This window comes from Ranitomeya variabilis, chromosome 4 (assembly GCF_051348905.1).
Source record: "Ranitomeya variabilis isolate aRanVar5 chromosome 4, aRanVar5.hap1, whole genome shotgun sequence".
Lineage (NCBI taxonomy): Eukaryota > Metazoa > Chordata > Amphibia > Anura > Dendrobatidae > Ranitomeya > Ranitomeya variabilis.
The window spans coordinates 2,274,080-2,300,000 of NC_135235.1; the positions used below are offsets into that span (position 1 = coordinate 2,274,080).

The following is a 25,921-nucleotide window of genomic DNA, read 5'->3' on the forward strand; positions in this document are numbered from 1 at the left end:
GTGGAGGTCTGTGTCATGTCTGCCCACCCATACATACATCTGTGTGGAGACCCTGCTTTGTCCACTTATCAACCCTTTCTTCTCTTCTCAGAGGTGACCAGTCCCGTAAAAGAGCAGGCGAGGAGCTGTCCTACAGTAAGTATGGCCATCCACACTGCAGTGTGTGTGCTGTATATGTGGCTGTGTGCATATATACAGTGTGTGTATAAACCATGCAGGAAAGTCTCAGGATTTTAGCATGTGAATAATCCTAACGAGAAGACTCCTTTCAAGACTTTATCCCCCGTTACTGTCGTCATAATCTGTACAGATTAATGGAGAAATAAGCTGAAATAATTTTGAGGAGGAAAGAAAAATTTTAAAAAACTGCAATAATGTGGTTGTGAGCACCCTCCTATACTCGGGGCTGTGGTTGTCTCAGTGACCTTATCGGGAACTGCTTGTCCCGGAAATATTGGTAAGAAGAACTTTGTCGCATGAGGGTCCAAGAGGCCGACGTTGGAGGAGCTGCAGGAGCTCCTGACCAGACCTGGTTGTGACCTGCATGTGACAACAGTCTGCCATACTCTTCATATCTCCGGCGGTGGGGTCGGGGGGTGGAAGATGGAGTCTTTATGTACAAAGCTAATCATCCAGACTTGGTAACGTTCTGCTAGAACTTCCATCACGTCGGTCAGAAGCAGAAATGTATCCTGTCTGATCAGACCGAGGTTGAACTTTGTGGCCGTAATCCCAGAATGTGCAAAGTCATCACCGGTCGTCATCTGAAGACCATCATCCCCACAGTGAGGTATGGCGGGCAGCATTGTGCTCTGGGGGGCTTTAGCCAAGGGAGAGGGAATTAAGGTCATAACAAATATCAGACAATTCCACATCAGAACCTTCCGGCCTCTGCTAAAAGCTGAAGCTGAGGATGAATTTCACCTCTCAGCAGACATCGACCCTGAGCGACCTCCAAACCGTCAAAAGAACGGCTTCTCCAGGAGAAGATGGAGGTTCTGGAACGGCCCAATCCGTGAACCCATGGGGGCAGTCTGTGGTGACCTGAAGAGGGCGCTGTACGCAGGAGATGTCCCCGCAATCTGTGGTGACCTGAAGAGGATGCTGTACACAGGAGATGCCCCCGCAATCTGTGGTGACCTGAAGAGGACGCCGTACACAGGAGATGTCCCCGCAATCTGTGGTGACCTGAGGAGGACGCTATACACAGGAGATGTCCCCGCAATCTGTGGTGACCTGAGGAGGGCGCTGTACACAGGAGATGTCCCCGCAATCTGTGGTGACCTGAGGAGGGCGCTGTACACAGGAGATGTCCCTGCAATCTGTGGTGACCTGAAGAGGGCGCTGTACGCAGGAGATGTCCCCGCAATCTGTGGTGACCTGAAGAGGATGCTGTACACAGGAGATGTCCCCGCAATCTGTGGTGACCTGAGGAGGACGCTGTACACAGGAGATGTCCCCGCAATCTGTGGTGACCTGAAGAGGGCTCTGTACACAGGAGATGTCCCCGCAATCTGTGGTGACCTGAGGAGGACGCTATACACAGGAGATGTCCCCGCAATCTGTGTTGACCTGAAGAGGATGCTGTACACAGGAGATGTCCCCGCAATCTGTGGTGACCTGAAGAGGACGCTGTACACAGGAGATGTCCCCGCAATCTGTGGTGACCTGAGGAGGGCGCTGTACACAGGAGATGTCCCTGCAATCTGTTGTGACCTGAAGAGGGCGCTGTACACAGGAGATGTCCCCGCAATCTGTGGTGACCTGAAGAGGGCGCTGTACACAGGAGATGTCCCCGCAATCTGTGGTGACCTGAAGAGGGCGCTGTACACAGGAGATGTCCCCGCAATCTGTGGTGACCTGAAGAGGGCGCTGTACACAGGAGATGTCCCCGCAATCTGTGGTGACCTGAAGAGGACGCTGTACACAGGAGATGTCCCCGCAATCTGTGGTGACCTGAAGAGGGCGCTGTACACAGGAGATGTCCCCGCAATCTGTGGTGACCTGAAGAGGGCGCTGTACACAGGAGATGTCCCCGCAATCTGTGGTGACCTGAAGAGGGCTCTGTACACAGGAGATGTCCCCGCAATCTGTGATGACCTGAAGAGGACGCTGTACACAGGAGATGTCCCCGCAATCTGTGGTGATCTGAAGAGGGCGCTGTACACAGGAGATGTCCCCGCAATCTGTGGTGACCTGAAGAGGGCGCTGTACACAGGAGATGTCCCCGCAATCTGTGGTGACCTGAAGAGGACGCTGTACACAGGAGATGTCCCCGCAATCTGTGGTGACCTGAAGAGGGCGCTGTACACAGGAGATGTCCCCGCAATCTGTGGTGACCTGAAGAGGGCGCTGTACACAGGAGATGTCCCGCAATCTGTGGTGACCTGAAGAGGACGCTGTACACAGGAGATGTCCCCGCAATCTGTGGTGACCTGAAGAGGACGCTGTACACAGGAGATGTCCCCGCAATCTGTGGTGACCTGAAGAGGACGCTGTACACAGGAGATGTCCCCGCAATCTGTGGTGACCTGAAGAGGGCACTGTACACAGGAGATGTCCCCGCAATCTGTGGTGACCTGAAGAGGGCGCTGTACACAGGAGATGTCCCGCAATCTGTGGTGACCTGAAGAGGGCGCTGTACACAGGAGATGCCCCCGCAATCTGTGGTGACCTGAAGAGGGCGCTGTACACAGGAGATGCCCCCGCAATCTGTGGTGACCTGAAGAGGACGCTGTACACAGGAGATGTCCCCGCAATCTGTGGTGACCTGAAGAGGACGCTGTACACAGGAGATGTCCCCACAATCTGTGGTGACCTGAAGAGGGCGCTGTACACAGGAGATGCCCCCGCAATCTGTGGTGACCTGAAGAGGGCGCTGTACACAGGAGATGTCCCCGCAATCTGTGGTGACCTGAAGAGGGCGCTGTACACAGGAGATGTCCCCGCTATCTGTGGTGACCTGAAGAGGACGCCGTACACAGGAGATGCCCCCGCAATCTGTGGTGACCTGAAGAGGGCGCTGTACACAGGAGATGCCCCGCAATCTGTGGTGACCTGAAGAGGGCGCTGTACACAGGAGATGTCCCGCAATCTGTGGTGACCTGAAGAGGGCGCTGTACACAGGAGATGCCCCCGCAATCTGTGGTGACCTGAAGAGGGCGCTGTACACAGGAGATGCCCTCGCTGTCTGACAGCTCGGACTGTTCTAGATGGACTCCAACCCAAAAAGACTGAACGCTTCCAGAAATTCACAGGGGCTGCAGGAAAGTATTAGTGTGAGGGTGTGCTGATTATTATCTGCATTTTTAGTTTACGTTTTTTCTTTTTCCATCTAAAAAGATCTGTTTCTGTCTCAGTGATTTGTACAGATTATGGCAACATCAAAAGGGAAAAAGTTTCTGAAATGATTAATCTACAGGACAAAAACCTGGGACTTTGCCAGGGGCTTGTATTTTATTTTTGTTTTCGGCCTCTGGGGGCTGCAAATCCGGCCACTTCAAGGCCGGTGTCTGGCTCATCATCTGTGCTGTGATCTTGTCACTGCTGTCGGTGTAGTCAGGTGTCATTTTCTTGCAGCCCAGCACTGAGCTGCAGGTTCCCTCTGTGACCGCTACTTATTTTGGCCAGAGCGGAGCAGTCCCATATGTGACCACTGTAGGTATGGGAGATATCAGTCATTGGGTGAAGTCTGCGCAGCAGTCCTGGTGCCCAGATCTGTGCTTCCCGGTTATTGCTGTGATCAGAGCTGCTCTGCGCCCTGACTCTGGCTCCCCCGACTTTGGGACCCTGCCTCTGGGACCGTGCCTCTGACTTCCCCGACTCTGGGACCCTGCCTCTGGCTCCCTGCCTCTGGCTCCCCCGACTCTGGGACCCTGCCTCTGGGACCCTGCCTCTGGGACCCTGCCTCTGGCTCTCCGCCTCTGGGACCCTGCCTCTGGATCCCCACCTCCTGGTGTTTATATTGAAGTGCAGGGAACGGTCCTTTCACTTATTGCTTAAATTAGTGGAAAACCTAGAAATAATGCAGCCGTGGTCTCCAGTGACGCTGTCGATATCTGTGTCACAATGCTGTCACCAACAAAATAGCTCTGCAGTCATCCAAAAACGTATTACTACCCCTACCCATGCAAACGCCCAGAAGGAGAGGCATGAGAATCCCGCCCACATTTACAGCAGTTGTAAGGCGAGCTAGCACTACACTACGTCTTCATAACCAATGTCGTGAAAAATTAGTCGTTAAAAATATTACTTTTCTGATTTTTATTTTTTTTTTTTATATTTTATAGCACAATAAAAATGTGTACATTTTAAAAATTGTAATCATTAATACGTTAAATGTTTGAAATTGTTTTCCTGTTTTTATTTTCATCATGCTTTCCCTTAAAGGGAACCTGTCAGCAAGTTTATTTTACCCCATAAGCCACACACATGTTGCTGCTTTCCCCAAAAATTACCTTTTTAATTCATATGTAAATGATACTGATGAGTGAGCGTGCTCTTCACTGCTCATTACTCGCTCCATCATCAGTGTGCTCGTCATTACTCGTTACTCGTTCCATCATCAGTGTGCTCGTCATTACTCGTTACTCGTTCCATCATCAGTGTGCTCGTCATTACTCGTTACTCGTTCCATCATCAGTGTGCTCGTCATTACTCGTTACTCGTTCCATCATCAGTGTGCTCGTCATTACTCGTTACTCGTTCCATCATCAGTGTGCTCGTCATTACTCGTTACTCGTTCCATCATCAGTGTGCTCCTCACTGCTCGTTACTTGCTCCTGAAGCGCCCCCAGATGCAGGGCCGCGGGGTACTCGGTACCGGGCCTCTGTTTCGGTCCTGGGGTTGTCACGGTGGCTAGACCCGGTCCGTGACCCTGCTAAGGGTCGTCCAATGGAAGGTGTGATGGTGGTGCAAGTCGCGATGAATAACGAGGACACAGGGTTGCAGTCTCTTTACCTCTTTACTGAAGGCTTCAGGATCTGCAATCCAGAGCACTGCTAACAGGGCTGGCTGAGACCGGCCGGTCCGAAGGCACATCCAGAGTTCCCTTTGCAGGTGGAAATCAGTGCCTACCTTCTAGCGCCTGTGTGTTGTAGTACCTCCCTGCTGAGCACCACGGGATGGTCCTTAGAACTGTTGGGTCTGTGTCTGATGTTCTTTCTTTCTCCGTCCCCCAGATGATATGGCTAGGACGCACCCGTATGATGGGGTAGGCCTGGAGTTATTCTGGGACCCTAGAGACGCCCCTCTCCCACAGTTGCCTCCGTGTCTTCGTTAGGTGTAAAAGGGTGAGACAACCAACCTGAAGTTAATTGTCCTGCCGTAGTTCGAAGTAATGCGTAGAGTCTGTTACTTCTTCGGTGCCCCGGCCACCGGCTACGCGCCTCAGTAGGATGTTGCCACGATCTTAAGGCACGACTCCTACTGGTTCTATTCTCCTTTGTACTGTGATCTCGCTTCTCACTTCTCCACAATAAACCTCGCTTTGTGTCCTTTCTAAGAAGCCTGCCGCTATATCACTCAAGCACGGCTCCGTAACGATCTGTCCTTTTTGCTAGGCCGCTGTCAGGATCCCACCCCTGACAGGTCCTCTCCCGAACTCTCCCCGGCTGCTTTCTGTCTAACTTCCTGTCCAACCCCCAGTTTTACCAGAGCGTGAGGAGTGGCCTACTAGATAGAACCACTCCCCCTGGTGGCCGGAGTGTGACGTGTAGTGTGTGTGTGATACCTGGTCAGGTGAACTCCTTTAGTGCAATCAGACGTAACATCACTCCCCTTAGTGGCAGAGCGACATTACTGCAACGACCAGGACTCTGGGGCGCTGCACTCCACCCCCCCGGTTAAATCCAGTACTCCCGGACTGGGAAAATAAGAACGACAATACATGTTAGCAGATAACACATACAATTTTGAAATACCACAAACAATTAAACACTATGAACAAGTAAATATAACAGTGCTTCCCTTTATGGGAGGTGAGAACACTTGAACGTTGCGAAAGTTTCGGTCATGCACAGTTCATGACTCCCAGTTCAGTGGGTGCAACTTAAAACAGCAGGGATCCCGGGTAAACAAAGGGATCCCTTTTGAAAGTTTTGGAGCAATTCACCGTCCATTACTCCATTGTCCATTGTTTTAAACTTGTAACAAAGATATTTACACAAACACTTTCAACCAAATAACAGCTATCATTAGTATCTCCAAGTTTTGTAGCGAAGTGGAGTTTGATTCCTGGTGCTGCGTGTAGACCTCCGCAGCGCAGGGGTTGCTATTGACCTAACAGGGCCCGCTATACCTGCTACCGCTGGTGTAGTGCACTGTCTTCTAGCTACACTTCTAGTGAGTCTGGGTAGCACTGGCAGGCTGGACCTCTCAAGGCCGCTTTCACCACCGGTGGGCATGGCAGATTCACCGATAGCAGAGGGAGGATTTGCCGGTTCAACGGTTGGCATGGCATCCTCCGGTGGGGTTCGCTGTGGTTGCGGGTCCGGGTGACCTGGCTCCATATTTAGTTCTGGCGGTGTCAGTTGACGAAACGTTAGGACAGGTACCACAATGGCCTGGTTTATTTGAGTCCAAGACTGGGGAAAATCGCCAAGAACAGTATGTATCATCTTCTCCTCTTCCATGGGTGGAGACGTCCCGGGGTCGGTTTCCCCATCTCTTAGCTTATCAGGGCATATCTTAAGGTGGTCTCTGGATATTGCCGTTGAGGTTTCCCCTCCATCTTTGCTGATGAGACAGACCTTTGTATTGTCGAAATCAGATGGCAGGATGGTATATGGTTCCGCTTCCCATTGATCATCGAGCTTGTGTAGTCTCCGCTTCCGTTTGAGTACCTGCTCCCCGGGTGACAAGGGAGTCGCAGGAGCATGCTGGTTGTAATCCCTTTCTTGTTTTTGTCGGGCTTGGGCGAGACTTCTTTCCACACACTCTTGTACTTTGCGGTACCTTTGCTGCCTCTCTGTATCCCAGTCCGCATTTGGCGAGATATCTTCGGGGGTCAGGACCCCCATGTCCAGATCCACAGGTAACTTGCTAGACCTTACTCGCATCAGGTACGCTGGAGTGCAGTTGGTGGAGTTCACCGGGATGTGGTTATACATATCCACCAAGTCCGGTAACTTTGTGGGCCACAAGTTCCGTTCCTCCACAGGTAAGGTCTTCAGCAAGTCGATCACCACCTGGTTCATCTTCTCGCACATCCCATTGGTTTGTGGATGGTATGGCGTGGTTCTGATCTTCTTACATCCATACAGATTGCAGAACTCTGAAACACTTCCGCTTCAAATGCTGGCCCCTGATCGGTCAGTACCTTCTCCGGATACCCATGGGGTCGACAGAAGTACTGCTGGAAGGTTTTGGCGGCCGTTCTAGCCGTTAGGTCTTTGACCGGAATGACTACCAGGAATCTGGAGTAGTGGTCCATGATGGTGAGAGCGTAGATATAGCCTGACCGGCTGGGTGTTAGCTTCACGTGATCCAGCGCGACCAGTTCGAGCGGCCGTTTGGTGATGATGGGCTGCAAGGGAGCCCGCTGGCTGTCACGATCCTTCCAGCGTAGGCTACATGGGCCACACTCTCGGCACCACTTCTCGATGGCTTTCTTCATACCAATCCAGTAGAACCTCATTCGGAGCAGCCTCTCCAGCTTCCTCCACCTGAAGTGTCCTGCCCCATCGTGGTACGCTCCCAGGACCATTGGCACATCTTGTCTTGGGACCATGATCTGCCATACCAATTCATGAGTGCGTGGGTCAATGCTCCTCCGGTACAGCTTACCATCGTGAATAAACAGTCTGCCCCTCTCCTTCCACAATTGTAATGCCTCTGGTGGATAATCCGGGCCGGGATGCAAACCTGCCTGCGTCAGGAGCTCTTTCACCCGATGGACCGCAGGGTCACCATCCTGGTTCTCTGCCCACCCGTGATGGGGCAGGGGATTCAACGGGGCGCCCCGCTTATTCTGGCGCCTGTTCTTCACCTGGTGGGAGCACTGGGTGGCCTTGGGGCGGTGGAAAGCAGGCAGCTCTACCTCTTCAAATGCTTTTGGATCTTCCTCCGTTTCGGGCAAGTGGGGCATTCGGGACAATGCATCGGCATTCGCATTCTTGTGCCCTGCCCGGTACTTGATGGTGAAGTCGTAATTGGACAACCGGGCCATCCACCGCTGCTCCAAGGCACCGAGTTTCGCTGTGTCCAAATGCGTTAGCGGATTATTATCCGTGAAGACGGTGAATTTTGCTGAGGCCAGGTAGTGTTTGAACCTCTCCGTCACGGCCCAGACAACGGCAAGGAACTCCAGCTTAAAGGAACTGTAGTTGTCAGGGATCCTTTCAGTGGGGCGAAGCCTCCTACTGGCGTAAGCGATTACTCTTTCCTTGCCTTTCTGGACCTGGGACAGCACGGCTCCCAACCCCACGTTGCTGGCGTCCGTATACAATACAAACGGTTGGTCATATTCAGGGTAGGCCAGTACCTCTTCTCCCGTCAGCGCCGACTTTAAACAAGAGAAGGATCCCTCCAGTCCATCGTTCCAGTCAAATGGAGTATTCTTACACTTGGTCTTCTTGGACTGGCCCACCAACAGGTCTTGTAAGGGCTCGGCTTTCTTGGTGAAGTCCTTGATAAATCTCCTGTAGTAGCCTACCAACCCGAGGAACTGCCAGACTTCATGGAGGTTGTTGGGCTTCGGCCAGTCTTTGATCACCGTAACCTTGTCGGGGTCTGGGGCCACTCCTTCAGCACTCACCACTCACCACATGGCCCAGGTATTGCACTTTGGGTTTTAGCAGATGGCATTTGGACGGTTTCACCTTTAAGCCAAAGTTGGATAGGGCTTCAAACACCTCGGCCAGGTGCTTCAGATGGTCTTCATAGGTCTTGGAGAAGACAATGACATCGTCCAGATATAGCAGCACGGTTTCAAAGTTCTTGTGTCCCAGACAGCACTCCATCATCCTCTGGAACGTTCCCGGGGCATTGCACAATCCAAAGGGCATGTAGTTGAATTCGCAGAGACCCATCGGCGTCGTGAAGGCCGTCTTCTTGTCCGCCTCTGCCACGGGAACCTGCCAGTACCCACTGGTGAGATCCAGGGTAGAGAAGTAGTTAGCAGATTTTAAAGCAGCCAGGGACTCCTCTTTCCTGGGCAGTGGGTATGCGTCCTTATGTGTTATGCGATTTAGCTGCCTATAATCAACACACATCCTCATTGTGCCATCTTTCTTCCTAACAAGGACTAACGGAGCTGCCCAGGGGCTACAACTATCTCTCACTACCCCAGCCTCCTTCATATCTCGCAACATGTATTTGGCACACTGATAATGAGCTGGGGGTACAGGACGGTATCTCTCTTTTATGGGTCGATGATCTCCTGTGGGGATATGATGTTGAATCCCTTTTACCTGCCCAAAATCTAGGGGGTGTTTGCTAAATACCCGCTCATACTCATGAACCACCCTGTAGGCCCCCTGTTTCTGGTGAGGTGGGGTAGAGTCAGTGCCCACGTGCAGTTCCCGACTCCAATCTTTCAGTTGCCCTGCAGAACCGTTATTCTCCGCCGGATTGGACGTGACCAAGGGTCCGGGTGCCTGTATCACACTATTATTAACAGTAAACAGTTTGGCAAGTGTGGCATATTTGGTTAGATGGACTTCCTCCTCCCCACAGTTAAGGACACGTACTGGCACCCTCCCCTTGCGGACGTCAACCACCCCTCTGGCTGTCAGGAGGGTAGGCCTATTATCTGAATATACGGGTTCTACCAGGGCCTGATAGTCTTTACCCCTGAGGCCTATGGCTGCCCGACACCATATTAACATTTCACTCCTGGGGGGTATCGCAATGGGGTTTGAATCACTCACTGTGACACGACCAATTTCACCACCAGTCAGCTCCACCTGCTGTGTCTGCATCAGAGCCCTGATTTCTTTTTGCAGGGCGCGTTCACTGTAGCCAGCTGTTTCTGCTACCTGCTGTAACAAGACAATAACTTCTGCAAGACAGTATTCTATGACATTAGTACCAATGGTCATCATGGGGTTACATTCACGGCAGTCAATATCAACAATTACAATCCCTTGGGCCTCCAATTCTACCCGCCCCACTTTGATGGTGACCTCTTTATACCCCACTTGTGGCAATGGCTGACCATTACTGGCTATGATGGTGAAATCATCATCGGGGCCACGAGTAATGTCGGTGTCCTCCCAATAACGTCTATAAAGGATGTAAGGCATAGTCGTCACCTGGGAACCGGTATCCAGCAAAGCGTTCATGGGGATACCGTCGATCACAATGGGGAGAACTGGCCGCCGTCCGATGTATTTGGCTCTCCAATTTTGCGGGCCTGACCGTCCTACTCCTGGGGGTTGGCCCTCTGCCCCAGGGGTTGCTCGTTTAAATGACAGTACCTTGCAAGATGGCCCACCTGGTGGCAGCGGCGGCAGATAGGTCGTCCGTCCCAATGAAAACGATCGTCGTTGTCATGATATGTACTTTTGCCCTGTCCTGTATTTGAATAATATGCCATTTGATGTATGTAACTGTTCTCTGGTTTGTATTAGCTGTAATTTATGTATTTTCTTGTGCTGGGAGTTCACCTGTAACAATGTCTCCTTCCCCCAATACTTGCAGCCCTAAGCTATAATGTAATTAAGCTTTGTCAACTAGTGAAGGAATAGCCATTCTTCCTCACAGCAGGTGGCTAGTCAAGTGTACATACTACATAGACTAAGCGGAGCCGACCAGCGTAGAATATTCTGGTGGACCCAACCATTGAATAGAAGGTGTGACCCCTACCCCCCTTCATGGGCGGATCCCAGGAGCTCAGACAATCCATTCTTATTTTGAGATCAGATGTGAGTTGACCTTTGAAGGAGGAGTGGGGATTCTTAGCTGAGGCAAGACCCCATGTCCATCTGTGACTGCAGAAGCGAACGGGGCGAGACTTGAGCTGAGGACATATCTCGTCGTTCGTGGGATTGTTTTGGGATCCCTTGGACTCGTGTGGACTATTGTTTTGTTAGCTGGCACAAGGATTATCGGGAGGTGCCCCCGAACCTGTTCCGTTGGACTAATTGTGGACTCTGTAGATCTACCTGCATGTGTTGTTCCAGCGTTCTTGATAATAAATCTGTGGAATCATTCCTTGGCCTGTTGTCCCTTCTTGCTCTGCCGTACACCCCGTCACAGTCGTCTCTACCTCTGGTCGACGGAACCCTCCTCTGTCGCTGCCAGGGGACATCCTCCGGTCTGGAAGCCAGCTGGATCTTCTCCTTGGGGGCCTCCTGCAGAGATTGGACGGTCCGGGCTAGGGCAGCAATGCTCCTGGTCAGCTCCTGCATCTGGAGGCGCAGTCCTGCAGGGGAATCATCTTCCAGGGTCTGGGCATCGGCCTCAGCTGAGACGGTTGCTTCTGGCGCCACCTCCTGGTTGTACGTGAGGGCTTGATGCCTGGGAAGTACGGCACGGCTGGGCTGTCGCTCCGGCAGCGCCTGGATGGCTTTATCTTTGAATTGCGCAAAAGTCAGGTCTGGATTGTGCATGGCCAGGAAGTGTAGCTGGGCCCTTTGGTGACTGCAAAGGAGCCCCTCGATGAACCGCTCCTTCAGGAGTTTATCTTCATCTTGCATGCTGTTTGGGTCACTCTGCTTGATGGCCCGCAGGGGCATAGGGCATAGTCCCGTAAGCTATCCTGCGGCCTTTGCTTGCACCCATAGAACGTCAATTTAATTTCCGTAGCGGTGCGGGTGTCAAAGGTGGCTTTGAGCTTTGCAAAGACCTGCTGTGCAGTTCTCTTATCCGCGGTGGGCCAGGACTTCACTTCTCTCAGAGCCGCTCCAAAGAGTTGGCCGGTTATCATATGGACTTTGAGGCTCCGTCAAGGGATAAAACTCGAGCAGGCTACAAATCCCTTCTTTAAAGTCAGTTAATGTATGGGATTCTCCAGAGTATCGAGGGAGCCAGGCTGCTCCAGGTAGGTACGGCATGGAGAAGGGCATGATGGCTGCCGTAGCCGCGGCGGCATCCGGCGGGCTGATGGGGGCGGCAAGCTCTGCGGCATCTGGCGGTGATGCAAGGCCCGCAGCTGCGTCTACTGCGGGGCCTGGAGGTGCCCCTGCGGCTGCGGCCTCCGCCTCTCCCGAATCAGACATGGCCGCTCCTCCCCTCTGCTAACCTGGTGGAAGTCGGGGTTCCTCTTCCGGAGTCAGCACCTCACCGCGTCTCCTCGCTCCGCGCTCTTTTCGGTCGACTCCGCCCACGAAGCTATGGCGGATTTTGGAGGGCACTTTTGGCGGCAAGCGACAATACACAGTCTTTGCAATAAATCACGGTTCAAGCACAATTCAGACACAGTTCCAAGGCACACATGACCTGATTCTTCAGGCTTAAGTAGATCCTGTTCGTGACGCCAAGTTGAAGCGCCCCCAGACGCAGGGCCGCGGGGTACTCGAAACCGGGCCTCTCTGTTTCGGTCCTGGGGTTGTCACGGTGGCTAGTCCCGGTCCGTGACCCTGCTAAGGGGCGTCCAATGGAAGGTGTGATGGTGCTGCAAGTCGCGATGAATAACGAGGACACAGGGTTGCAGTCTCTTTACCTCTTTACTGAAGGCTTCAGGATCCGCAATCCAGAGCACTGCTAACAGGGCTGGCTGAGACCGGCCGGTCCGAAGGCACATCCAGAGTTCCCTTTGCAGGTGGAAATCAGTGCCTACCTTCTAGCGCCTGTGTGTTGTAGTACCTTCCTGCTGAGCACCACGGGATGGTCCTCACAACTGTTGGGTCTGTGTCTGATGTTCTTTCTTTCTTCATCCCCCAGATGATATGGCTAGGACGCACCCGTATGACGGGGTAGGCCTGGAGTTATTCTGGGACCCTAGAGACGCCCCTCTCCCACAGTTGCCTCCGTGTCTTCGTTAGGTGTAAAAGGGTGAGACGACCAACCTGAAGTTAATTGTCCTGCCGTAGTTCGAAGTAATGCGTAGAGTCTGTTACTTCCTCGGTGCCCCGGCCACCGGCTACGCGCCTCAGTAGGATGTTGCCACGATCTTAAGGCACGACTCCTACTGGTTCTATTCTCCTTTGTACTGTGATCTCGCTTCTCACTTCTCCACAATAAACCTTGCTTCGTGTCCTTTCTAAGAAGCCTGCCGCTATATCACTCAAGCACGGCGCCGTAACGATCTGTCCTTTTTGCTAGGCCGCTGTCAGGATCCCACCCCTGACAGGTCCTCTCCCGAACTCTCCCCGGCTGCTTTCTGTCTAACTTCCTGTCCAACCCCCAGTTTTACCAGAGCGTGAGGAGTGGCCTACTAGATAGAACCACTCCCCCTGGTGGCCGGAGTGTGAAGTGTAGTGTGTGCGTGATACCTGGTCAGGTGAACTCCTTTAGTGCAATCAGACGTAACATCGCTCCCCTTAGTGGCAGAGCGACATTACTGCAACGACCAGGACTCTGGGGCGCTGCACTCCATCATCAGTGTGCTCGTCATTACTCGTTACTCGCTCCATCATCAGTGTGCTCGTAATTATTCGTTACTCCCTCCATCATCAGTGTGCTCCTCACTGCTCGTTACTCGCTCCATCATCAGTGTGCTCGTCATTACTCGTTACTCGCTCCATCATCAGTGTGCTCGTCATTACTCGTTCCATCATCAGTGTGCTCCTCACTGCTCGTTATTCGCTCCATCATCAGTGTGCTCGTCATTACTTGTTACTCGCTCCATCATCAGTGTGCTCGTCACTACTCGTTACTCGCTCCATTGTCGGTGCGCTCGTCGCTACTCGTTACTCGCTCCATTGTCAGTGTGCTCGTCACCACTTGTTACTCGCTCCAGCGTCTGTGTGCCCGACATGCTTGTATTTTTTTGAGGACTCGAGTGGAATCTGCTAAATGACTTTTTTTCATCAGTATTTACACAAGGAAATCCCATGGCGGACAATATGATCAGTGATAACAAAAATTCCCCATTAAGTGTCACCTGCTTAACCCAGCAGGAAGTACGGCGGCGGCATCTAAAATTGACAAATCTCTGGGCCCGGATGGGATCCACCCCCGAGTACTGCAGGAACTAAGTACAGTCATTGATAGACCATTATTTGTAGTCTTTAAAGACTCCATAATAACAGGGTCTGTACCACAGGACTGGCGTATAGCAAATGTGGTGCCAATATTCAAAAAAGGGGCAAAAACTGAACTCGGAAATTATAGGCCAGTAAGCTTCACCTCTACTGTGGGTAAAATCCTGGAGGGCATTCTAAGGGATGCTATACTGGAGTATCTGAAGAGGAATAACCTCATGACCCAGTATCAGCACGGGTTTACTAGGGACCGGTCCTGTCAGACTAATCTGATCAGCTTCTATGAAGAGGTAAGTTCCGGACTGGACCAAGGGAACCCAGTGGACGTAGAGTATATGGACTTTTCAAAAGCTTTTGATACGGTGCCACACAAAAATAAAATGAGAATAATGGGGATAGGGGAAAATATGTGTAAGTGGGTTGAGAGCTGGCTCAGGGATAGGAAACAAAGGGTGGTTATTAATGGAGCACACTCGGACTGGGTTTCAGTTAGCAGTGGGGTACCACAGAGGTCAGTATTGGGCCCTCTTCTTTTTAACATATTTATTAATGACCTTGTAGGGGGCATACAGAGTAGAATTTCAATATTTGCAGATGACACTAAACTCTGCAGGGTAATCAATACAGGGGAGGACAATTTTATATTACAGGATGATTTATGTAAACTAGAAGCTTGGGCTGATAAATGGCAAATGAGCTTTAATGGGGATAAATGTAAGGTCATGCACTTGGGTAGAAGTAATAAGATGTATAACTATGTGCTTAATTCTAAAACTCTGGGCACAACCGTAAAAGACCTGGGTGTATGGGTGGATGACAAACTCACATTTAGTGGCCAGTGTCAGGCAGCTGCTACAAAGGCAAATAAAATAATGGGATGTATTAAAAGAGGCATAGATGCTCATGAGGAAAACATAATTTTACCTCTATACAAGTCACTAGTTCGACCACACTTAGAATACTGTGCACAGTTCTGGTCTCCGGTGTATAAGAAAGACATAGCTGAACTAGAGCGGGTGCAGAGAAGAGCGACCAAGGTTATTAGAGGACTGGGGGGTCTGCAATACCAAGATAGGTTATTACACTTTTGGCTGTTTAGTTTGGAAAAACGAAGACTAAGGGGTGATCTTATTTGAATGTATAAATATATGAGGGGACAGTACAAAGACCTTTCTGATGATCTTTTTAATCATAGACCTGAGACAGGGACAAGGGGGCATCCTCTACGTCTGGAGGAAAGAAGGTTTAAGCATAATAACAGACGCGGGTTCTTTACTGTAAGAGCAGTGAGACTATGGAACTCTCTGCCGTATGATGTTGTAATGAGTGAGTCATTAATTAAATTTAAGAGGGGACTGGATACCTTTCTGGAAAAGTATAATGTTACAGGGTATATACACTAGATTCCTTGATAAGGCGTTGATCCAGGGAACTAGTCTGATTGCCGTATGTGGAGTCGGGAAGGAATTTTTTTTCCCCATGGTGGAGCTTAATCTTACCACATGGGTTTTTTTTTGCCTTCCTCTGGATCAACATGTTAGGGCATGTTAGGTTAGGCTATGGGGTGAACTAGATGGACTTACAGTCTTCCTTCAACCCTCATAACTGTGTTACTATGAGTCCCACCCCTCCATGTTTGTCGCTTGTTACAGCCAATAAGCATTCGGTGATTGCCTGCCAGTCACTGTAATGCTGTAGCCATCTTGGTTGTGGAAGTACTGTGATTGGCTGGCCGCCTAACGTCATCAAGTGTATATAGGACCTCTGAATCCATGCTCGGCACACTGTAACCTGGACACAGGCAGCGTAGGGAGAGGTGCTGGTGAAACAAGGACTTAATTGTAGCTGCATATTAGCCAGGGTTTCAACTACATTTATATTTATGTAAAGTACAACAGCCCTTCTTGGGGCTAATGCTGTTGGCAGCACTTAGGGAGAGATTGTGCTGAAGGGATTGTGTAGGACAGAAAAGGGGGAATACTTCATCCTTTATGCTGCAGCCTGCAGCTCATACTAACACCCCTTCTCGGGGCTAATAATATTTTACTCTTAGTCCTGCAAATTGTTCTGAGCAGGGAAATATTATACACCATTTTTACTGCAGCAGTTGTGCGTTAAAAACATGCAGCCAGACTTGGTTGGGTCTCAAGAGCATCGCTCTATTGCTCCTGCAGTGTAACCAGTCCATCTGAGGTGGGCAACATTTCCTGCGATATGAATACTGCAAAGTTTTGTTTTTTTTTTCTACACAGATATATCATACATAATTTAAAATGGGCATGGAGCGTTCTAATGAACAGGGAAGTGGACAGGATGCTGATGGTGAGTGCCGAGGCTGTGGGCGAGGTGAAACTGCCTGCACAACAAACACACATCATGTCAATCTAGCTTCCTGTCCCAATTTGTGGGGGAAGGGGGGCACGGAACTCAGTGTGAAAAGGTTGCTGGATAGATCGCAAATAATGCTTCGTCACTTTGCTAGCACCACCCTGTCTTCCACAGAGTCCAGCCTCACTAGCTGTGGTTCTGAACCACATAATCCTCACCCTGATCCTCCTTCCTCCCACCATGCCGAGTGCCCAGAGACAAATGATCCCACACTTGGACGCTCTGAAAAGCTGTTGACATTTCCATTTATAGATTCTGGCCTCTTAGGGTACCGTCACACAGTACCATTTTAATCGCTACGACGGCACGATCCGTGACGTCGCAGCGATCGTATGATTATCGCTTCAGCGTCGTAGACTGCGGTCACACGTTGCAATCACGGCGCTGGAGCGATGCCGAAGTCCCCAGGTAACCAGGGTAAACATCGGGTAACTAAGCGCAGGGCCGCGCTTAGTAACCCGATGTTTACCCTGGTTACCAGCGTAAACGTAAAAAAAACAAACAGTACATACTTACATTCCGGTGTCTGTCCCCCGGCGTCTCAGCTTCTCTGCACTGTGTGAGCGCCATAGCCGGAAGGCAGAGCGGTGACGTCAGACGTCACCGCTGTGATCGCTTTCCGGCCGGCCGGCGCTCACACTGCAGAGAAGCTGAGACGCCGGAGGACAGACACCGGAATGTAAGTATGTACTGTTTGTTTTTTTTTACGTTTACGCTGGTAACCAGGGTAAACATCGGGTTACTAAGCGCGGCCCTGCGCTTAGTTACCCGATGTTTACCCTGGTTACAAGCGAACACATCGCTGGATCGGTGTCACACACAACGATCCAGCGATGTCAGCGGGTGATCAAGCGACGAAAGAAAGTTCCAAACGATCTGCTACGACGTACGATTCTCAGCAGGATCCCTGATCACTGCTGCGTGTCAGACACTGCGATATCGTAACGATATCGCTAGAACGTCACGAATCGTACCGTCGTAGCGATCAAAATGGTACTGTGTGACGGTACCCTTACCCTTCCCGTTTCAAGCTGGACATGAGATTGCATGTAGTAATGCTCAAATATTTTAGCAGCCACACTCACAAGAAGGTGACGGTGGGAAAATGCAATTACTGTCACGAGATAGATGATGATGAGAGACAATTGCCAACAATTGGTGTTACGTCAGCAAGTCAGGAGGAGCACCAGGGTGCGGAAGTGGAAGACGAGGTGGTGGCTCTGAATCACTGACCTAACCTGAGAAGGTGACATGCAGAGCGAGGACAACAGCGCACAGGTGAAGGATCCACAGCACCACAACAGGCAGGAAAAGGCAATGGGGGGTGGCCAGAGACACAAGGCAGGCAACTGATTCCCAGATCACCAACACGCATGAAGTTGGCAAGCCAAGGTTTAGGTGTACCTGAGTCTGGCGCTTTTTTAAAGACAGTCCAGTTAACCCAAAAAAGAGCATTTGCATCAAATGCCATCCCAGTATCAGCAGAGGCAGCAAAACTACCAGCCTGACCACCACCAGCATGTTCAGGTACATGACCGCAAAGCACCCAACTAGTTGGGCTGAACGCCAGGGTCCAAAGACATTGTCTGCGGGTGACACCACTTCCTCTTCCCTTGTTCTGCGTTCACATCCATGATGCTGCAGAGATGCCTCCCACCCTGCACCTGTCGATGCACACTTGCAACCACGTCCTTGTCCCAGTGCAGTGTTCATTTGTCCCTACCCCAGTCCTTGGAACATAACCTTAAATATTAAGCCACCCACAGGCCACAATACTAAACGGCTTCATTTCCAGACTGGCCCTGGTGGCAGTCGGCACCCAGCAACAATAGGAAATTTTTCCTATTGGTTCATTTTGATCACTGTGATAGACACGGTGATCAAAATAATAAATTGGAAATCAAACCCCCTTTATCACCCCCTTAGGTAAAAAAAAATGTATTAGGTTAGGGTTGGGATTACGGTTAGGGGTGTGTATGGGTTAGGGTTGTGGTTATGGTTATAGTTAGGGTTGGGATTAGGGTTTGGAGTTAGAATTGGGGAGATTCCCATGTTTAGGTACATCGGGGGGTCTCCAAACGCGACATGGCGCCACCATTGATTCCAGCCAATTTTGTGTTCAAAAAGTCAGACAGTGCTCCCTCCATTTGGAGCCCTGCCATGCATTCAAACAGTGGCTTTCCCCCACATACGATGTATCGGTGAAATCGGGAGAAATTGCACAACAAATTTTGTAGTCCGTTTTCTCATGATTCCCTTGTAAAAATAAAAAAATTGGTTCCAAAGTAAATATTTTATAAATAAAAAAAAAAAAAGTAAAATGTTAATTTTTTCCTTCCACATTGCTTTAGTTCTCGTGAAACACCTGAAGGGTTAATAAGCTTCTTGAATGTGGTTTTGCACACCTTGAGGGGTGCAGTTTTTAGAATGGTGTAACTTTTGGGTATTTTCTGTTATATTGACCCCCCCACACTCACTTCAAATGTGATGTGGTCCCTGAAAAAAATGGTTTTATAAATTTTGTTGTAAAAATGAGAAACCCTTATAATGTCCTAACCAAAAAAAAAAATTTGTTTCCAAAATTGTGCTGATGTAAAGTAGACATGTGGGAAATATTTATTAACTATTTTATGTGAGCCCACTCTGATTTAAAGGTACAAAAATTAAAAGTTTGAACATTTTCAAAATTTTTGCAAAATTTCCATTTTTTTTCATAAATAAACGCAAGAAGTACAATATGTCATGAAAAAAATAATCTCCGAATCAGTGGGATACCTTGACGCGTTCCAGAGTTATAACCTCATAAAAAGAGAGTGGTCAGAATTGTAAAAATTGTCCTGGTCATTAAGAACCAAATTGGCTCTGTCACTAAGGTGTTAACTAACTTCTGTGTTTTTATTTGTAGGCCTCATTCCATTTACAGTAAACAGTAGAATGATGTGCTTTACCAAAAAGCTCTGTCTTGGTCTCATCTGTCCACAAGAGGCCTGCTGGCCCTCTAAAAATAGTTGGGGGTGCCTGATATCCCACTATAAATTGAGGGGGCCGCCTGCTGGCTCTCCAAGTTTCAAACTTTACAGTAGTAATATGGAAAAAAAAATGTGCCCACTTCAGATGGATAAAGTATATTGCGGTAGCAATATACGGCTATGCAAAGCATCGCCATCTGCTGGTCCTCCAACAATGCTGCATTGCCATCTGCTGGTCCTCCAACAATGCTGCTTTGCCATCTGCTGGTCCTCCAACAATGCTGCATTGCCATCTGCTGGTCCTCCAACAATGGTGCATCGCCATCTGCTGGTCCTCCAACAATGGTGCATCGCCATCTGCTGGTCCTCCAACAATGCTGCATCGCCATCTGCTGGTCCTCCAACAATGGTGCATCGCCATCTGCTGGTCCTCCAACAATGGTGCATCGCCATCTGCTGGTCCTCCAACAATGCTGCATCGCCATCTGCTGGTCCTCCAACAATGCTGCATCGCCATCTGCTGGTCCTCCAACAATGCTGCTTCGCCATCTGCTGGTCCTCCAACAATGCTGCTTCGCCATCTGCTGGTCCTCCAACAATGCTGCATCGCCATCTGCTGGTCCTCCAACAATGCTGCATCGCCATCTGCTGGTCCTCCAACAGTGGTGCATCGCCATCTGCTGGTCCTCCAACAATGCTGCATCGCCATCTGCTGGTCCTCCAACAATGCTGCATCGCCATCTGCTGGTCCTCCAACAATGCTGCTTTGCCATCTGCTGGTCCTCCAACAATGCTGCATCGCCATCTGCTGGTCCTCCAACAATGCTGCTTTGCCATCTGCTGGTCCTCCAACAATGCTGCATCGCCATCTGCTGGTCCTCCAACAATGGTGCATCGCCATCTGCTGGTCCTCCAACAATGGTGCATCGCCATCTGCTGGTCCTCCAACAATGCTGCATCGCCATCTGCTGGTCCTCCAACAATGCTGCATCGCCATCTGCTGGTCCTCCAACAATGGTGCATCGCCATCTGCTGGTCCTCCAACAATGCTGCATCGCCATCTGCTGGTCCTCCAACAATGGTGCATCGCCATCTGCTGGTCCTCCAACAATGGTGCATCGCCATCTGCTGGTCCTCCAACAATGCTGCATCGCCATCTGCTGGTCCTCCAACAATGCTGCATCGCCATCTGCTGGTCCTCCAACAATGCTGCATCGCCATCTGCTGGTCCTCCAACAATGCTGCATCGCCATCTGCTGGTCCTCCAACAATGCTGCATCGCCATCTGCTGGTCCTCCAACAATGGTGCATCGCCATCTGCTGGTCCTCCAACAATGCTGCATCGCCATCTGCTGGTCCTCCAACAATGGTGCATCGCCATCTGCTGGTCCTCCAACAATGCTGCATCGCCATCTGCTGGTCCTCCAACAATGGTGCATCGCCATCTGCTGGTCCTCCAACAATGCTGCATCGCCATCTGCTGGTCCTCCAGCAATGCTGCATCGCCATCTGCTGGTCCTCCAACAATGGTGCATCGCCATCTGCTGGTCCTCCAACAATGCTGCATCGCCATCTGCTGGTCCTCCAACAATGGTGCATCGCCATCTGCTGGTCCTCCAACAATGCTGCATCGCCATCTGCTGGTCCTCCAACAATGCTGCATCGCCATCTGCTGGTCCTCCAACAATGCTGCATCGCCATCTGCTGGTCCTCCAACAATGCTGCATCGCCATCTGCTGGTCCTCCAACAATGCTGCATCGCCATCTGCTGGTCCTCCAACAATGCTGCATCGCCATCTGCTGGTCCTCCAACAATGCTGCTTTGCCATCTGCTGGTCCTCCAACAATGCTGCATCGCCATCTGCTGGTCCTCCAACAATGCTGCTTTGCCATCTGCTGGTCCTCCAACAATGCTGCATCGCCATCTGCTGGTCCTCCAACAATGCTGCTTTGCCATCTGCTGGTCCTCCAACAATGCTGCATCGCCATCTGCTGGTCCTCCAACAATGGTGCATCGCCATCTGCTGGTCCTCCAACAATGGTGCATCGCCATCTGCTGGTCCCCCAACAATGCTGCATCGCCATCTGCTGGTCCTCCAACAATGGTGCATCGCCATCTGCTGGTCCTCCAACAATGGTGCATCGCCATCTGCTGGTCCTCCAACAATGCTGCATCGCCATCTGCTGGTCCTCCAACAATGCTGCATCGCCATCTGCTGGTCCTCCAACAATGGTGCATCGCCATCTGCTGGTCCTCCAACAATGCTGCATCGCCATCTGCTGGTCCTCCAACAATGCTGCATCGCCATCTGCTGGTCCTCCAACAATGCTGCATCGCCATCTGCTGGTCCTCCAACAATGCTGCTTCGCCATCTGCTGGTCCTCCAACAATGCTGCCTCGCCATCTGCTGGTCCTCCAACAATGGTGCATCGCCATCTGCTGGTCCTCCAACAATGCTGCATCGCCATCTGCTGGTCCTCCAACAATGGTGCATCGCCATCTGCTGGTCCTCCAACAATGCTGCATCGCCATCTGCTGGTCCTCCAACAATGGTGCATCGCCATCTGCTGGTCCTCCAACAATGCTGCATCGCCATCTGCTGGTCCTCCAGCAATGCTGCATCGCCATCTGCTGGTCCTCCAGCAATGCTGCATCGCCATCTGCTGGTCCTCCAACAATGCTGCATCGCCATCTGCTGGTCCTCCAACAATGGTGCATCGCCATCTGCTGGTCCTCCAACAATGCTGCATCGCCATCTGCTGGTCCTCCAACAATGCTGCATCGCCATCTGCTGGTCCTCCAACAATGCTGCATCGCCATCTGCTGGTCCTCCAACAATGCTGCATCGCCATCTGCTGGTCCTCCAACAATGCTGCATCGCCATCTGCTGGTCCTCCAACAATGCTGCATCGCCATCTGCTGGTCCTCCAACAATGCTGCATCGCCATCTGCTGGTCCTCCAACAATGGTGCATCGCCATCTGCTGGTCCTCCAACAATGGTGCATCGCCATCTGCTGGTCCTCCAACAATGGTGCATCGCCATCTGCTGGTCCTCCAACAATGCTGCATCGCCATCTGCTGGTCCTCCAACAATGCTGCATCGCCATCTGCTGGTCCTCCAACAATGCTGCATCGCCATCTGCTGGTCCTCCAACAATGCTGCATCGCCATCTGCTGGTCCTCCAACAATGCTGCATCGCCATCTGCTGGTCCTCCAACAATGCTGCATCGCCATCTGCTGGTCCTCCAACAATGCTGCATCGCCATCTGCTGGCTCTATACATAGTGATGGCCATATGACTCCCCCAGGTGGTAAAATGTTAAAATGACATTTTTCTGGTGAATATTTTTTTTCAGCATTGAAATTAATGCAAAAGTGCAAAAACGCAACAAAAACCCTGCGTGCGCACACGGCCCAAGTTGTGGAGGAGCATTTTTTTCTGTTCTTTATTTTGCCTTATACACAAGTCTTTATTCTGGAACGGATGTTTCTTAACATTTCTTCCAGTAGAATTCATTTTAAGTGCGGTTTTGTTTGTTTTATTGTCAGTCCTTAAAAGTAATACTCTGACCACATTGTTCCCTGCAGCGTCCTGGGTCACTTCCAGGGGTCTTCCCCATGCTGTTCCCATGTCATGTCAGCATTGTTTGTATTGATTGAATTAATTTTTACACCCCTCCACACTTCCGGTAAAAGGCTGGAGTTTCCCATTGACTTCCATTATACTCCTTAATCAGGTCGAGCACCCGAGCATTTTAGTGCTCGCTCATCACTAGTAAATGAGGTGTTCGGTGCTCTGGCCATGACAGAGCACTTAACAAGCCGATGCCTCCCCAGGTTGTACTCCCAGCACCAGCCGCCTTAGCTGTCCTTCAAGCTAAAGAGGCAGTGGCTCCTTAAGTGCTCTTCCACACCCAAAGCACTTAATTCACTGACACCTTTCTAGCTTCCATCTGTGCTAACATTCCCAGAAATTAGAGGTTTCATGCACATGACAATGGCATTTAGTTAATAATCCTGCCTGTGTCTGTATTTTAACCCCTTCACCCCATGCCTGTTTCCACAAGGTAACTTTAGAATGCTTCAATGGATCCCTAGGATTCAGAGATTTTGTGAGAGTACGTCTAACTAGCAAGTTACATAGTTATTAAGGATGAAGGAAAACTTTAAGTCCATCTAGTGCAACCCCTCGCCTAACCTAACATGCCCTAACATGACTTTCTCCACCCCTTGTCGCCCTCTGTGGGCTGATCCAATTGGACAATGTCCTTGCCATACAAAGGTCTTTTAGGCACAACTACCTTTAAAGGCAAGGCTACTGTGCCTAGCTCCCACTTAAAGGGAATCTCACCTAATTTTTCGCATATAAGCTGCGGCCAGCGCCATCAGGGGCTTATCTCCAGCATTCTGTAATGTTGTAGATAAGCCCCCGATGTAACCTGAAAGATAAAACCAAGTTAGATTATACCCACCCAGGGGCGGTCTGGTCCGATGGGCGTCGGGGCCGGGTCCAGCGCCTCCCATCTTCATGTGATGACGTCCTCTTCCTTGCTTCCTGTTGCGGCTCCGGCGCAGTTGTACTGATCTGTCCTGTTGAGGGCAGAGCAAAGTACTGCAGTGCGCAGGCGCCGGGCCTCTCTGACCTTTCCCTGCACACTGCAGTACTTCGATCTGCCCTTTATATTAGGTGAAAAAACAGGACTGGAAATCAAGTAGATGACAAAAAATAATATTCCATATAAAATCAGTTTAGGCCAATACGGATCTATATAAAATTGCCTTTATTCATTTTTTGGCAAATGGCTCCTTCTCATCAGCGCTCACCATATAGGTATATAAACCCTCCGGTCCACATGTACACCACCCCCTGATGAAGGATTTTATCCTAAACGCGCGTCGGGGTGTGCTGTACTTGGAGGGACAAACACTGAAAGGTATATATCATTGATCTTTTATTCCGTTTTCGGTATATTTCACATGTAGGACTTTGGCATTTATGTTTATATCATCTTTCCCTCAATTGGCTTTTAGCCTTGATTATATAAGATACACATCACATTCCCTTTTATAGTTTGCCTCTGGCGTACAAAATCTATGTAGTATATAGGCATATGACCTCCATTGGACAGCTTCCAGCTTGAACATTGTGTGGTTTTTTCCTTGGTTTTCTTCACATTTTAATTGCATTTTGATTTGATTTTTGTATCTAGCACTTTATTATATACTAGATGGCAGCCCGATTCTAAAGAATCGGGAGTCTAGAATCCACATATACTTTATTTATTCAAATGTAAGAATAATTTGGTGGGCGGGGACCCTCGGCCTCCGATTTGGTTGGCGGGGCCCCACGGCCTCCGATTTGGTGGGCGGGGTCCCTCTGCCTCCGCTTTGGTGGGCGGGGCCGCTCGGCCTTCGATTTGGTGGGCGGGGCTCCTCGGCCTCCGATTTGGTTGGTGGGGCCCCTCGGCCTCCGATTTGGTGGGCGGGCCCCTTATCCTCCGATTTGGTGGGCGGGGACCCTCGGCCTCCGATTTGGTGGGCGGGGCCCCTCGGCCTCCGATTTGGTTGGCGGGGCCCCTCGGCCTCCGATTTGGTGGGCAGGGACCCTCGGCCTCCAATTTGGTGGGTGGGGACCCTCGGCCTCCGATTTGGTGGGCGGGGCCCCTCGGCCTCCGATGTGGTGGGCGGGGCCCCTCGGCCTCCGCTTTGGTGGGCGGGGCCGGGCCCCTCGGCCTCCGCTTTAATGGGCGGGGCTGCTCGGCCTTCGATTTGGTGGGCGGGGCTCCTCGGCCTCCGATTTGGTTGGCGGGGCCCCTCGGCCTCCGATTTGGTGGGCGGGGACTCTCGGCCTCCGATTTGGTGGGCGGGGACCCTCGGCCTCCGATTTGGTGGGCGGGGCCCATCGGCCTCCGATGTGGTGGGCGGGGCCCCTCGGCCTCCGATTTGGTGGGCGGGGACCCCCGGCCTCCGATTTGGTGGGCGGGGACCCTCGGCCTCCGATTTGGTGGGCGGGGACCCTCGGCCTCCGATTTGGTGGGCGGGGACCCTCGGCCTCCGATTTGGTGGGCGGGGACCCTCGGCCTCCGATTTGGTGGGCGGGGACCCTCGGCCTCCGATGTGGTGGGCGGGGCCCATCGGCCTCCGATGTGGTGGGCGGGGCCCCTCGGCCTCTGCTTTGGTGGGCGGGGCCGGGCCCCTCGGCCTCCGCTTTAATGGGCGGGGCTGCTCGGCCTTCGATTTGGTGGGCGGGGCTCCTCGGCCTCCGATTTGGTTGGCGGGGCCCCTCGGCCTCCGATTTGGTTGGCGGGGCCCCTCGGCCTCCGATTTGGTTGGCGGGGCCCCTCGGCCTCCGATTTGGTGGGCGGGGACCCTCGGCCTCCGATTTGGTGGGCGGGGCCCATCGGCCTCCGATGTGGTGGGCGGGGCCCCTCGCCTCCGATGTGGTGGGCGGGGACCCCCGGCCTCCGATTTGG

The 25,921-nt window shown here is 51.3% G+C and overlaps 1 protein-coding gene across 1 annotated transcript in view; it reads left to right on the forward strand.

The window, feature by feature from the left end:
* Window positions 1-25,921, forward strand: part of CACUL1 (CDK2 associated cullin domain 1) — a 94,976-nt gene that overhangs the window by 65,039 nt on the left and 4,016 nt on the right. The window contains exon 8 of the mRNA XM_077257884.1: window positions 92-135. Coding sequence (XP_077113999.1) covers window positions 92-135 — 44 coding nt within the window. The remainder of the gene's footprint in view (window positions 1-91; window positions 136-25,921) is intronic.